At 46.9% G+C, this 11,638-nt stretch overlaps 4 protein-coding genes across 4 annotated transcripts; 1 reads left to right on the plus strand and 3 right to left on the minus strand.

The window, feature by feature from the left end:
* Positions 1-1,241: 1,241 nt before the first annotated feature.
* LOC117893463 (zinc finger protein 252) lies at positions 1,242-7,556 on the minus strand. Its single transcript, XM_034800086.1, has 5 exons — positions 6,642-7,556; positions 5,679-6,582; positions 3,804-4,028; positions 2,015-2,799; positions 1,242-1,946 (listed from the first exon to the last, which is right to left on the minus strand). Exons 1-5 carry the CDS (start codon positions 7,401-7,403, stop codon positions 1,335-1,337), a joined length of 3,288 nt encoding a protein of 1,095 aa, XP_034655977.1. The 5' UTR covers positions 7,404-7,556; the 3' UTR covers positions 1,242-1,334.
* Positions 2,975-4,699, plus strand: LOC117903336 (mitochondrial import inner membrane translocase subunit TIM50-C). Its single transcript, XM_034815283.1, has 5 exons — positions 2,975-3,246; positions 3,300-3,483; positions 3,558-4,086; positions 4,161-4,284; positions 4,345-4,699. Exons 1-5 carry the CDS (start codon positions 3,084-3,086, stop codon positions 4,533-4,535), a joined length of 1,191 nt encoding a protein of 396 aa, XP_034671174.1. The 5' UTR covers positions 2,975-3,083; the 3' UTR covers positions 4,536-4,699.
* Positions 7,557-7,814: 258 nt separating the features above from the next.
* LOC117903339 (RING finger protein vilya) lies at positions 7,815-8,899 on the minus strand. The gene is made up of 3 exons (XM_034815285.1): positions 8,428-8,899; positions 8,208-8,368; positions 7,815-8,151 (listed from the first exon to the last, which is right to left on the minus strand). The coding sequence occupies exons 1-3, from the start codon at positions 8,818-8,820 to the stop codon at positions 7,962-7,964; spliced, it is 744 nt and encodes a 247-aa protein (XP_034671176.1). The 5' UTR covers positions 8,821-8,899; the 3' UTR covers positions 7,815-7,961.
* Positions 8,900-8,964: 65 nt separating this feature from the next.
* Positions 8,965-11,317, minus strand: LOC117903335 (mitosis initiation protein fs(1)Ya). Its single transcript, XM_034815282.1, has 2 exons — positions 11,165-11,317; positions 8,965-11,101 (listed from the first exon to the last, which is right to left on the minus strand). The coding sequence occupies exons 1-2, from the start codon at positions 11,204-11,206 to the stop codon at positions 9,038-9,040; spliced, it is 2,106 nt and encodes a 701-aa protein (XP_034671173.1). The 5' UTR covers positions 11,207-11,317; the 3' UTR covers positions 8,965-9,037.
* Positions 11,318-11,638: the final 321 nt, after the last annotated feature.

Here is an 11,638-nt window from a genome sequence, read left to right on the forward strand (position 1 = left end):
TGATGATTGAACGTATATATTTTTCCATATATAATGTTTATAATTAATAATTCTCATTCGATTTTTAATTTTTATTTTTTGATCCAAGTATTAACCCCAACAGCAACAAGAGCAACACAACTTTTACTTTATTTATTATATATTTTTAAACATTAATCGAGCGAAAAGAAAAACTAAAATTATAAAAACTAAAATTGGAAAAGTCGTTATTTTGACCTTTGTAACTCCCTTCTAACACTTATAAAACTTTTGTTATACAAAAATAAAAAATGGGACAAATACCTTAAAAAATAAAGCACTCAAATTTAAATTAAAATATGCCTAAAGAGCACAAGACAAGTCTTTATACATACATATATACAAAACATTCAGCCATTAACTGGTAATAACACAGAGGAAAAACTTACTTAAAAAGCGAGCAAGAGACAGTCACTAAAATTATGGTTTTTGTACAGCTAAATAAAGGTTTATATTTGTAATTGATCAGCGGAGACCTTAAAGCTGCGATATTCACATTTAAAATGGCGAAAAATGCAAAGTTGAAGCTCCTTTAGTCGGGAACCCAAACTGAAGCTGTGCTAAACATTTTTCCATTTATAACGAGAAGGGACGTGTGAGACGCTTCTTACGCGTCACAACTTTTATACCCGGCACTCAGTACTACATCTGCACTTTAGCGGTTATTTGTCAAATTTTACATTTTTTCTTCATCTGTCATCTACATCAACAACACTACTCACGCCAACACGCTCCCCTATAGACACACTTTGCAGAGTCAGGGCAGAGTCGCGGCAGAGGCAGCGGCAGGGACGTGAGGGGCAGAGGCCATAAACTGCGCGAAGCAGAGTGTGCTGCTATTAGCTGCGGGACGGGGTTGGTTTGGCCACTGAAAATTAATTTCTTCATTTTGGCTATAATAATGATCCTATCGGATCCCAATTTGGTGATCTGATAGATATGGTCATTCCCTACGGAATGGCGTTTAGTTTTCTGTTATCTTCAAAATTGTAGATTTGGGAGGTTTTCGCCCTTTTGCGGGGGCGGGGCTCATTTTTGAAATACACTGGTTTCAGTGTGAGCATACAGCAGTCTGGTGCCAAAATTTGGTGGCTCTAGCTCTTATAGTCTCTGAGAACTAGCCGACAAACAAGACGGACAGAAGAACGGACGGACAGACGGACAGACAGACATGGCTCAATCGACTCGGCTATTGATGCTGATCAAGAATACGTTTCCTTCTGTGCGTTACATACAACCGTTATCCGCACAAATACAATATACCCTATTTACTCTTCGAGTACCGGGTATACAAAATATTTCTGCTGCTCCCCGTGCTAGTTCTCCTCATCGTACTCTGGTGACGATTCCATGGCCGCTGTTTTCTTTGATTTCATGTGAATACTGAGGGAGATCTGACGCTTGAAGGTTTTGCCACAATCGAGACACTTGAAGGGACGCTCGTCGGAGTGGACGAGCATGTGTCGCGTCAGATCGGAGCTGCTGGCAAAGCTGCGCTTGGGACACACCTGACACTCGAACGGTTTCTCCTGGCTGTGGCAGCGTTTGTGCGCAATCAAATTGCTCGAAAATCGAAATGAACGCTGGCAAATGTCGCAGGAGTGCGGCATCTCGCCGGTGTGCGTCAGCATGTGCTTCTTGTAGCCAGACTTCTGGGTGAGACGCTTGCCGCACTGCGGACACTGGTACGGCTTGAGGCCCTTGTGCGCCAGCATGTGGGTGCGCAGCGATGAGGCTTGTCTGTAGACCTTGCCGCATATGTGGCATGTGTTGGGATTGTTTGGATCGTGCGTCGTCTTGTGGCCATCAAAGGCGTTGCGTGTCTTGAACGATTCCCCGCAGATGTGGCAGGCAAATGGCTTGATGTCGCCATGCAGCTGCATGTGATACTTGAACGATGTCGTTGTGCTCAGCTGCTTATTGCAGATCTACGCGCAGGAAATGAAGAGGAATTCAAATGGAGAGTAAATTAAAATATTTGTGGGGTTTCTCTTACCGGACACTGCAACTGCGCGGAGTTGGGCTTTGGTCTGCGGGTTTGTTTGCGTGTTTTGGCAGCTGGTGGCTGCTGCTCCTTCTGCCGCTGCTCCTTCTGCCGCTTCTCCTTCTTCGGCTGCTGCTGCTGCTCTTCCTCGCTGGTCTCCTCACTTTCCTCCTCCTCCTGCTGCTGCTGCTCCTCCTCTTCTTCATTCTCCTCTTCGTCCTCCCCCTCCCCCTCCTCGTCCGTTTCCTTCTCCGCAGCTATCTGCTGCCAAGGCAACAGCTGCCGCTCCTCCAGTTTCTGCTGCTGCTGATGCTGCTGCTGCACTTGGCTTATCTGATATTGCTCCTCTGGAATGTGGCCTGCCATGTGCATATCATCCTCGGGCACCTCCTCAATAATATCGCACACGGAGAGCAAGTTGCCCTCGTCTGGATCCGGCTCAAGCACCATCGCCTCACTGTTCCAGCGCAGATTGACGCTGGCGGTGCTCCTCCTTTGATGACGCTCTCTGAGGATCTTATCGATGCCGCGTGCCTTCTCCTTGAAGTCCATGACCTTCTCTAGGTTCTCGGCACAGCCGCTGCATATGTGATCGGGCAGATAGTTCTCCACTTCGAGCACATCGATGCCCACACAGTAGCTGAGCACCTGAGCCAGCGTTGTGAGTTGGCCGCACACCAGGCTTGGCTTGAACAGTTGGTAGCTCTTCATTGCGGGCACATAGCAGACGCGACAGGTGTGCGCTATGCAAGTGCCATTCGACGAAGACATGTTACAATGTGTTTTTTTTTCACTTTCTGTTTACCCCTATTTGTATTTTTACTTCGAAAAAGGGTAACAAACCAACAGAAATGCAACAGACTTCGAAAAACAGTCTAGTGATGCGCGCTGTCAGCTGATTGAAAGCACAGCAATCGGGCATTTGACACTAACGCCTGGCACTATCGATGATTTGTCACCACTAGTTTAAAAAATAAGATTATGCCGGTTTTGTCAAATTTAGAATAAAATTTAATTATTAACATTTAGCCTGTGGGTAGGAATTTCGTGTGTGAAATATAAAACAAAAGAAGGCACAAGCATGGCCCCGGGCAGTGTCATCCAAATTTTGCGTGCAGTCAACACATGGCGAGCGCCCACTCTCACATCATTTCGACGCACATTGGGTAATCATCAGAAGACTAAGTCGTCGCTGCTTCCTCGTGCTCAGTGCACGGTGCGAGGCTATAGCAGTACAGCGAGCAGTAAGTTGCCAAATCTTTATAATACAACTTGAGCTAATTGATGACATTTGCAGAGGAGGAACCTGCAGTCGCAGCAGCCGCCGCCGCCGCAGGTGATGCTGGAAATCCTACGCTGCTGTCCAAGCTCTTTCCACAAACTGCGCCAGAGACAAACAAAAGCGAGGAGGAGGAGCGCAAAAAGCGCGAAGAGGAGGAGACAAAGGAAAACGAGCGTGCATGGAAGCGCATGAAATTGGGGTAAAAAAAACAAATTAAAATAAAATAAAAAACGACTAATAATTCCTCTTTCTCTCTCTGTCTCTCTGATTTAGGTTTGCCGTGTTTGGTGGTGGCGCAATTGTTGGTGGTTTTTGGGCGCTGTATGAATTCGGCAAGCCCGATGTGGATCCCAATGGTCAGACCATTGAGGATGAGTTCACCCACAAGCCCCTAATTCAGCAATATTTCCAACGCATGTGGAAATCGTTGCACTACTATCAGAAAATGATACAGGAGCCATCGCGCGATAAGCTGCTGCCCGATCCGCTGCAGCATCCCTATGTCCAGCCCAAATATACGCTTGTCCTGGAGATGAAGGACGTGCTGGTGCATCCGGATTGGACATATCAAACTGGTTGGCGCTTCAAGAAGCGCCCTGGTGTCGATCACTTTCTTGCCGAACTGGCAAAAGAGTTCGAAATTGTCGTGTTCACGGCTGAGCAGGGCATGACTGTGTTCCCCATACTGGATGCACTCGATCCGCATGGCTACATTATGTATCGTCTGGTGCGCGATGCCACGCACTTTGTCGATGGACATCACGTTAAGAATTTGGACAATTTGAATCGAGATTTGCGCAAGGTGAGGATCCACCATTGAGGCCTTGGGCCTTGGGCTGTGACAAACTCTAACTTTGCTTCCCTTCCCGCTCGCAGGTAATTGTCGTTGATTGGGATAATAATTCCACTAAAATGCATCCAGATAATACATTTGGCATCGCTCGCTGGAATGGCAACGACGATGATACGCAGCTCCTCGATTTGGTTTACTTTTTAAAGAGTAAGTTCCCATTCCCATTTGAGTTTTTCTTTTTGTTAATTCAATTTCTCTTTCGTTTAGTTATTGCCCAAAACAATGTGGAGGATGTGCGCGATACGCTGCATTATTATCGCCAGTTTGAGGATCCAATCAGTCAATTTAGAGAGAATCAACGCAAGTTGGCTGAACAAATGCAGGAAGAGGAACGCTTGGAGCGTGCCAAGTCCAAGCCTATGGTTAAGCAATGGACGCGCAATCTACTGGGACGCTAGGACCACATCCACACACACACACACACATTCGCCCCGTCCCCACACCAACTACGAACCACCAACACACAGCCAGAACGACGAAAAATTCAATTTTAGGGGTTGAGGGGGCGAAATTCAAGTCTTCTTTTTTTGTAATTTAATAAAATCAAGCAAAATATTTTTTATTTGCGTTGTTTTTTCCCCATTGAATTGCAAATTGTATGGCAAATGTTATCTTATCTTTAATAATAATTATAAACTATACAAAAAACAACCAAAGAGACGCATCAAATGAAAACAAACACTGAACATTAAATGATCTTTCTTGCGCATAAATCTCTCCATGGGGGTTATCCTGGTTTTCCCGCTGTTCTTTGCTTTGTTCGCTGACCCTTGGAGCTGCCTCAGCAACAGATGAAACGAACTCAAATTCAAACAAAATTCAAATACAACAAAACAAAGGCAAATATAAAATCAAAATAAAACCAAATAAATCATCAAAAAAATCTACAAAAATTCAAAGACAAAAGCTAAAATTATAAATCTTAGTTGAACTGCATGAAAATAATATAAAAAATTAATGCATAAACTTTAGCAGACAATGTGCAAATATTTGCGTATTAATTTGTAATATTTTTTTTTGCAACGAAAAGAAGCAAAAATCGAACTGAATTTGCACTGCTTAAAATCCATAAAAAACCCCAACCAAAAACTCATTTAATAGCCCCAAAATATGTGAAAGAAATGGGCAAACAAGTGCAAAGAATTGTTAACTTTATTAAACATTGTTTTTTGCAGACCGTTTGAATTGGGTACATTATTAATTAGGCATCAACCTTGTGATGTTATTTCTTACCTTCATTCGACAACATTTTTAACTCTCAAAGAAAAACATAAAGCCACACATTTTGGACAAATTAATTATACAAAATTGTACGTAGAATCTGTATATGTACAGAAAGTGCTCCCCCCCAGCTATAGCCAACTAAATGGCTAAGTAGATTCGAAACTAAAACTAATCTCGCACCACATGCACAGGGTTTTATACAATTTAAAACAGTTGCATGCGCCTCTTGCTGTGTGCAGTCTCTTAATATATATATATTCTATATATATATTTATAGATATTCCTAGGCTAGACTTAAACCATTAAGGGGGAAACCTAAAGCACCACCACAACCTTTGAGTTGGACACCTTTTGGTCAGTTATGTCGGGCATTTGGTTGACAACTGCGCGTTGGCGCAGATTAGCCACGGGCATGCTGGCGGTGTTGCTGCTGCTGCTGACACCATTGGAGCGCGACTCCTTGTTGTGGACACGCAGGTGGCTGACGAGACGCTTCTTGGTGGGGAATGCCTTGCTGCAGATCTCGCACTTGAATGGCTTATCGCCGGAATGCAGGCGAACGTGGGCATTGAGATTGCTGGTGAATGTAAAGGCACGTCCACAGATGTGACATTTGTGCGGCTTTGCGCCAGAGTGGACAAGCATGTGCTTCTTGTAGCCGGACTTTTGCGACAATCCCACGCCGCATATCTCACAGGTGAACATCTTGGCGCCCGTATGGCTCACCTTGTGCTGCCGCAGCGACGACGAGTCGTAGTAGGCCTTGTCGCACAAATCGCAAGCATACGGACGCTCGCCGGTGTGCGTGAGCATGTGACGCTTGAGATGATCCAAGGCGGCATAGCCGCGTCCACACTGCTCACAATTGTGTGGCTTTTCCTCGGCATGGGTGCGCTTGTGGGCGGCCAAGCTGGATGTGGTGCGATAGAAGCGATCACAAATGGGGCACTGATGCGGCTTGACATTCGAATGGGTGAGCATGTGCTCCTTGAAGTTGCGCAAATGTTTCAGCTTCTTGCCGCACTCGTCGCAGCGGTAGAGCTTCTCGTGGATGTGCGAGCGCATGTGCTGATTGAGGCGGCATTGCTGGCGGAATGGCTTTTGGCACACTTTGCAGACATACGGCAGCGGCTCGCTGGGCAGTTGGCTCGACTCCTCCACTGACTCATCCAAGTAGTCCGCCTCCTCAACATCGCACTCGATCTCCTCTTCCTCGCAAGTCTGTGGGTAAGTTTCTTTCGGTTAAAGATTGAATGCCTTTCGCGGTATGTGGAACTTACCAACATCTCCTCTGCTTCCTCTTCGACCATTTCCAGGCCTTCTTCGCCAATCTCCTCGATGGCATCCTCGGCGTGTATCACTATCATACGTTCATCGAGCAAATCGGCTGCTGTTGCCTCGTCGATCACTTCATATTCATCCTCGTCGGTGTCCAGGGAGCCGAACTCATTCTTGATCACATACTGAATGCCTCCCTGCTGGTATCCGTGCACGGTCTCAATCTCTAAATGCTCGGCTGTGGCTGCCACCAGCTGAAGCTGTTCAGCCTCTTCTATTTCATGCTCGTCCTCTTGCTCATCCTCCTGCTCGGCCACCTCCTCGATGACGAATTCCTCCTCGCCCTGTTGCAGCTCGTTAAGATTCTCCAACATGATGGCCGGCGACTCGTCCGTGGTGGATGAGTCCGGCTTGGTGTTGTCCGCCTCTACGTCGGTCAGCATCTCAACTGTGACGTACTCATCGAAGGCATCGTTGGCCTCGTTCAATCCCTGGCGCAGCAGCTCGTCCGAGTCGATAACCATGCGCTTGAACGCAACTGCTTGCTCCAGTAGCTGCAAGCAGTTCTGGCAGATGTGTTGCGGCATCGTCTCGCCGTCTTCCGGCTCAAAGGATAGGCTCGAGCAATAGTTCAGCATGTTGGCCAGTGTGGTGGTGCCCTCGGTGCCAATCTCGATCTCATCTTGCAGCGATTTATACAGCTTGCAGGCTCGTGTGCAGGTGCGGCAATTCATTACCACACTCCCAGCCTTGGTCGTCATCATGGTCGTGCTGGGAATTCTCCTACTTTGATTGCTTATTTCGGTGAGTATGCTCGGATAATACCTAAATGCCTTACGATTCCAACTAGTTGCAATAATTCGCCGAATATTTATTTATTTTACTTCTTTTTGCTTTTTTGCCATTCATTCAGTGTGGCCGCGGACTTATCGATAAACTATACCGCACAACACTCAAAAATATACTAAAGTATATCTTCTCATTTTCAAAACATACCGAAAATATTAAGTCATATTCTCGATTTTGATATTCTTTTTAATTATTCTTGCTATTTAGGATTCTCAGCGCTAAAACTATAATTTTATCCGATTGATCAATCAATTCTCCACACGATTGGTTAATTTTCACGACTTTCTTTTATTGGAATGTTTTCAAATTTGGTTTAAAACTAAAAAGGTTAACCCACAAAAATGGCACATATTCAATCATATCCCACGCCACCAACGCCCTGTCGATTACAAACTAGAGATACTAGAGATGGTAACTCAATCATGGCAGTTGCTTTTAAAAATAATTGGTACTACTAAATACTGAGGATACATTTATAGATCGAATGAATTATTTGAATCTTGAAGAAAGCTGGTGATCTGCTGCCTACGATTGGCTGCATCTATCGTAGCTTGCATTGATTGGGGCGGTGGCATAGGTTTTCGAAAGCTGGGCGAGGCCCTGGAACCAAGTGTAGATCCCTGTCGGTCTTCCTTTGATCTGCGCCGTTGGGAAATGTAAAAACTAAGGGGAAGGTGGAAAAATGTAACAAACGTTTGCTTACAATTTCAAAGACCTACCGTTCAGCCTCCTTTTTCTTGACCATCTGCAATTTAATTTGACGCACTCGCATGGCGAGTTTTCTGCGCTCCACGCGCAGCATTTGTTGCTCGCGAAAATGCTGCTGGCACACGGATTTGGCCAATTGAATGTCCTTGTCCAATTTATCCAACTCCTTCTCCTGTCCGGGATAAACATTGAGCAACTGAAAACACCAAAGGTAGTTCATAATATTTTTACCTTCTTCTCCTTGTACTTGTCAAAATGTTTTTGATTAGTCTGCTGGAATTTTTCGATGTGGTCAAGCGCGAGATTCCATGGCTCCGGATGAAACATTCGCTTTAGATTGTTGGGCATCACATTGTTCACCTGCCGGCCACGCACACTTTTGTGGCAAACGGGGCACGTGTAGATGAGCGCATCACTAGGCGTGCGTCCCAGGCAGGATTTTACGCACTTCTCGCAGCTCACGTGCTGGCATGCCAGCAGGAAGAAAACGTGACGCTTGAGCGCAAACAGCTCAAAGCAGAGATTGCAGTGTATCCATAGTTTATGTAACTCCGTCTCGGGAAGCGACGACGCCACGACAGCCCCTTCCGCACAGACTTTGGGGGAATGTGAATGCCTGGACATGAATTTGGATATAAACAAAAATAAAACTGCGTTGCAATTGTTTTTGTTTTGCTTATTTAACTGCAATGCACTTGTGCCAGGGCTGGGATATCAGTGCTGCAAAATAATCCACCTGTATGGCAACTCTGCCTGAATAACGGAATATGCAAAAACACAAGACTTTTAATTGAACATAAAAAACGGGATAAACATTAAATAAAATACGTAAAACTATTAGCTACTTGTGGCGCATGCGCTCAATGGGTTCCCTGGGCCGGATGCGATACCGCTTTGACGAACTGGACGGCGACATCGATGTGCAGTACTGATTATTATCCAATGTCTGAGTACGCTTCCGCTTCAGGGGCGGCTCATCATCCCCATCCCGGCTGGAGGTGCGCACAAGAGAGCCTGCTATCGAGGCGCAACGTCTGATCAGGGAGCCAGAGGCAGAGCCAGAGCCAGACGGTCCATTGTTCTCCTTGTTCTCTCTGTCGTTCTTGTCGCCACGCAGCGTCGCCGGCAGACGCATCATGGTGCTCATTATGGACCAGAGACGTCCAGTGCCCTGATCCCGCTTCCTATCTTTTCGCGTGGAGGCATTCGTGGGCAAAAATACATCATCCTCATCTTCCTCCACGCCAAGACTTTGACCCACCGGCAGATCCTGGACACCACTGAAGGCTCTCACCTTGTGGCAATCTCGCAGCGGCGGACGAGCCCTGGGCCGATCCGGTGGCGATGTCACACGATTCATAGTGGATGAATTCTCCTTCTTGATGGCGGGCGAGAACTCACCGCTTATCTGTCGCGGCACAATCGTCGGTCTGCGCCGGTGCTCCGGTGTGCCCGGATTTGGTGTGTAGAACGCATCCTTGCTCTCCTCCTCGCCACTCTGCGAGGCTGCATCCAGGCTCTTGTGCGGCGTCTCAAACTTAATCTGCTTCTTGTTAATGGCAGCGCCCGAAACTCGAGTTATCGGTGTAATGGGCGGCAAATGCACCTCCGCCGACTCCGAAGTGGATCGAATGATCTCCACACTCTCGCAGGAATTGTAAACGGTGGACCCGTTGCTCTCCCCCATGCTTGAGGGCATGGTCCTGGTGATGATAATCGACTCTGTGGTCAGCTTCTGGGCCGAGAGCATAAATTGTCGCTGGTAAACGTCATGGGGATGCAGCAAGGAACTCGCCGCCTCCGAGGCGCTGGACGAGCCTTCACTTTGTGTGCGTCGAACGACGGGTGAGAGGCGTAGATCTAGAGCAGATGATCCAGCTGCTGCTGCTGCCCCATCGGCCGTGTAGTTATTGTTGTCGCTGAGATCGAGACGCACACGGCGCTGCATGAGGCCGGTGGGGGGTGGAACAAGCATTGCACCATGCTCGACAAACGCCTTCTGAATGCTCTTGGACATGACATGACGCAGCGGAGTCACGGCAGTCATTTTGCTGCGTGCGCCCACTTTCCAGGGACGTTGCTGCAGCTGTTGTTGCTGCTGCTGCTGCTGCTGGATTGGATTTCCCTCAAGGGCCGGGCTTGGCTCCTCCTGATAGATGCTCGACACGTGTCCGCCGCTGGAGGCATTAAAGGTGAGCGGCTCCTTGGGCTTGGCAAACATCGACTCCAGCTGGACGGGCGTCGAAGTGGAACGAATTACCTTGCCCTTTTCGACAGTCTCATGCAGGCTGGACAACTGACCGATGCTGCGCCTAATCGAGCCATTGCTGATGGATGATATATTCCTGATGGAGGAGACACTGTCGCTGATCATCTCCTCGTGGGTGGTGACACGACTCTTGGCCTTCCAGCGCATATTGATCAGCGAAATGGGCGTCATGCCCGGCGAGGTTTGCGTGGAAATGCTGCTGGTGCACATGGGCACCTGGGCCAGCGCCTGCTTCACTGTCACCTTGGAGGCATCCGTATTGGCTGTCAGATCGCTGCTGCTGCCACTGCAGTCCTGTCGCATGTCCACACACTTGCTGAACTCGCGCAGATCGCTGATCTTTGTGTAGTTGCGCAGGCACTTGCGGCACCGCAGCGGCAGGTGGGCGGTCTCAATGTGCGCCAGTAGCTCCGCATAGATTTCCTCGCACAGCATCAGTGGCTTTTGCTCGCAAATCGGACAGAACACGTAGATTGTCGTACGGCCCGACTCCATTTCGATTTTATGCTCGACTATGCCGCCGACAGCACTGGCCACAGCGAGGGGCTCTCTCACTGCAATGGCGTGGGTCTTGAACTGATGCTTACTGCGGCATTTACCGCAACAAAATACACGCTGGCAGATGTGACACTTGCCCTGGCAATCACAAGGAAAACAAAACAAATTAGTGGGTGTGTCTTCAGTTTAGTTAGTAATTACCTCATCGAACTGCCACATGTTGAGGCCCGTAAAAATAGACATGACATGAAATTAAATAAAAGTTTTTATTGGACAAAATACGGTGCACACGCACAAACATACACGCATGCAGGAAATGCAACGGTTCTTTGTCGCCACGAAGTATGCGGTAGTTTCAGGGCTGCTACATTTGATACCTTTTTTGAGAAATTCGATTAATATACTATTATTTATTACGATTTAATGTAGTAAAATAATCCACCCCTCCTAAACTAACTAAACAAAAGCTTTGTCTTACATCATGAGAAACAAATATTGCCGCCGATATACAAATTCGATACACAAAAACAAGTAGTTCGATATATCTGTATATCGCTGCCACAGCAATATGTAGAAGGTGGCGCTTTATTTACCTGCTATAACTACTATATTAATGTATTTAATAATAAATGTTGCACTGAATCTAGAAAACTTAGTTTACTAACAAGCTGAAGG

This window comes from Drosophila subobscura, chromosome A (assembly GCF_008121235.1).
Source record: "Drosophila subobscura isolate 14011-0131.10 chromosome A, UCBerk_Dsub_1.0, whole genome shotgun sequence".
Classification (NCBI taxonomy): Eukaryota; Metazoa; Arthropoda; class Insecta; order Diptera; family Drosophilidae; genus Drosophila; species Drosophila subobscura.

What these genes read in the sequence shown, in the direction of transcription:
- LOC117903339 (XM_034815285.1), bottom strand. Translation starts at nt 8,820, where the DNA reads ATGTCCAGGCATTCACATTCCCCCAAAGTCTGTGCGGAAGGGGCTGTC. An exon ending in ACAAGTACAAGGAGAAGAAG is followed by an intron (nt 8,369 to 8,427) that starts GTAAAAATATTA and finishes TATCCCGGACAG; the next exon opens with GAGAAGGAGTTGGATAAATT. An exon ending in AAGAAAAAGGAGGCTGAACG is followed by an intron (nt 8,152 to 8,207) that starts GTAGGTCTTTGA and finishes CCTTCCCCTTAG; the next exon opens with TTTTTACATTTCCCAACGGC.
- LOC117903335 (XM_034815282.1), bottom strand. Translation starts at nt 11,206, where the DNA reads ATGTCTATTTTTACGGGCCTCAACATGTGGCAGTTCGATGAG. An exon ending in ACATGTGGCAGTTCGATGAG is followed by an intron (nt 11,102 to 11,164) that starts GTAATTACTAAC and finishes TGTGATTGCCAG; the next exon opens with GGCAAGTGTCACATCTGCCA.
- LOC117903336 (XM_034815283.1), top strand. Translation starts at nt 3,084, where the DNA reads ATGGCCCCGGGCAGTGTCATCCAAATTTTGCGTGCAGTCAACACATGG. An exon ending in TGGAAGCGCATGAAATTGGG is followed by an intron (nt 3,484 to 3,557) that starts GTAAAAAAAACA and finishes TCTCTGATTTAG; the next exon opens with GTTTGCCGTGTTTGGTGGTG. An exon ending in TGAATCGAGATTTGCGCAAG is followed by an intron (nt 4,087 to 4,160) that starts GTGAGGATCCAC and finishes TCCCGCTCGCAG; the next exon opens with GTAATTGTCGTTGATTGGGA.
- LOC117893463 (XM_034800086.1), bottom strand. Translation starts at nt 7,403, where the DNA reads ATGATGACGACCAAGGCTGGGAGTGTGGTAATGAATTGCCGCACCTGC. An exon ending in AGGAAGCAGAGGAGATGTTG is followed by an intron (nt 6,583 to 6,641) that starts GTAAGTTCCACA and finishes ACTTACCCACAG; the next exon opens with ACTTGCGAGGAAGAGGAGAT. An exon ending in CCGCGCAGTTGCAGTGTCCG is followed by an intron (nt 1,947 to 2,014) that starts GTAAGAGAAACC and finishes TCCTGCGCGTAG; the next exon opens with ATCTGCAATAAGCAGCTGAG.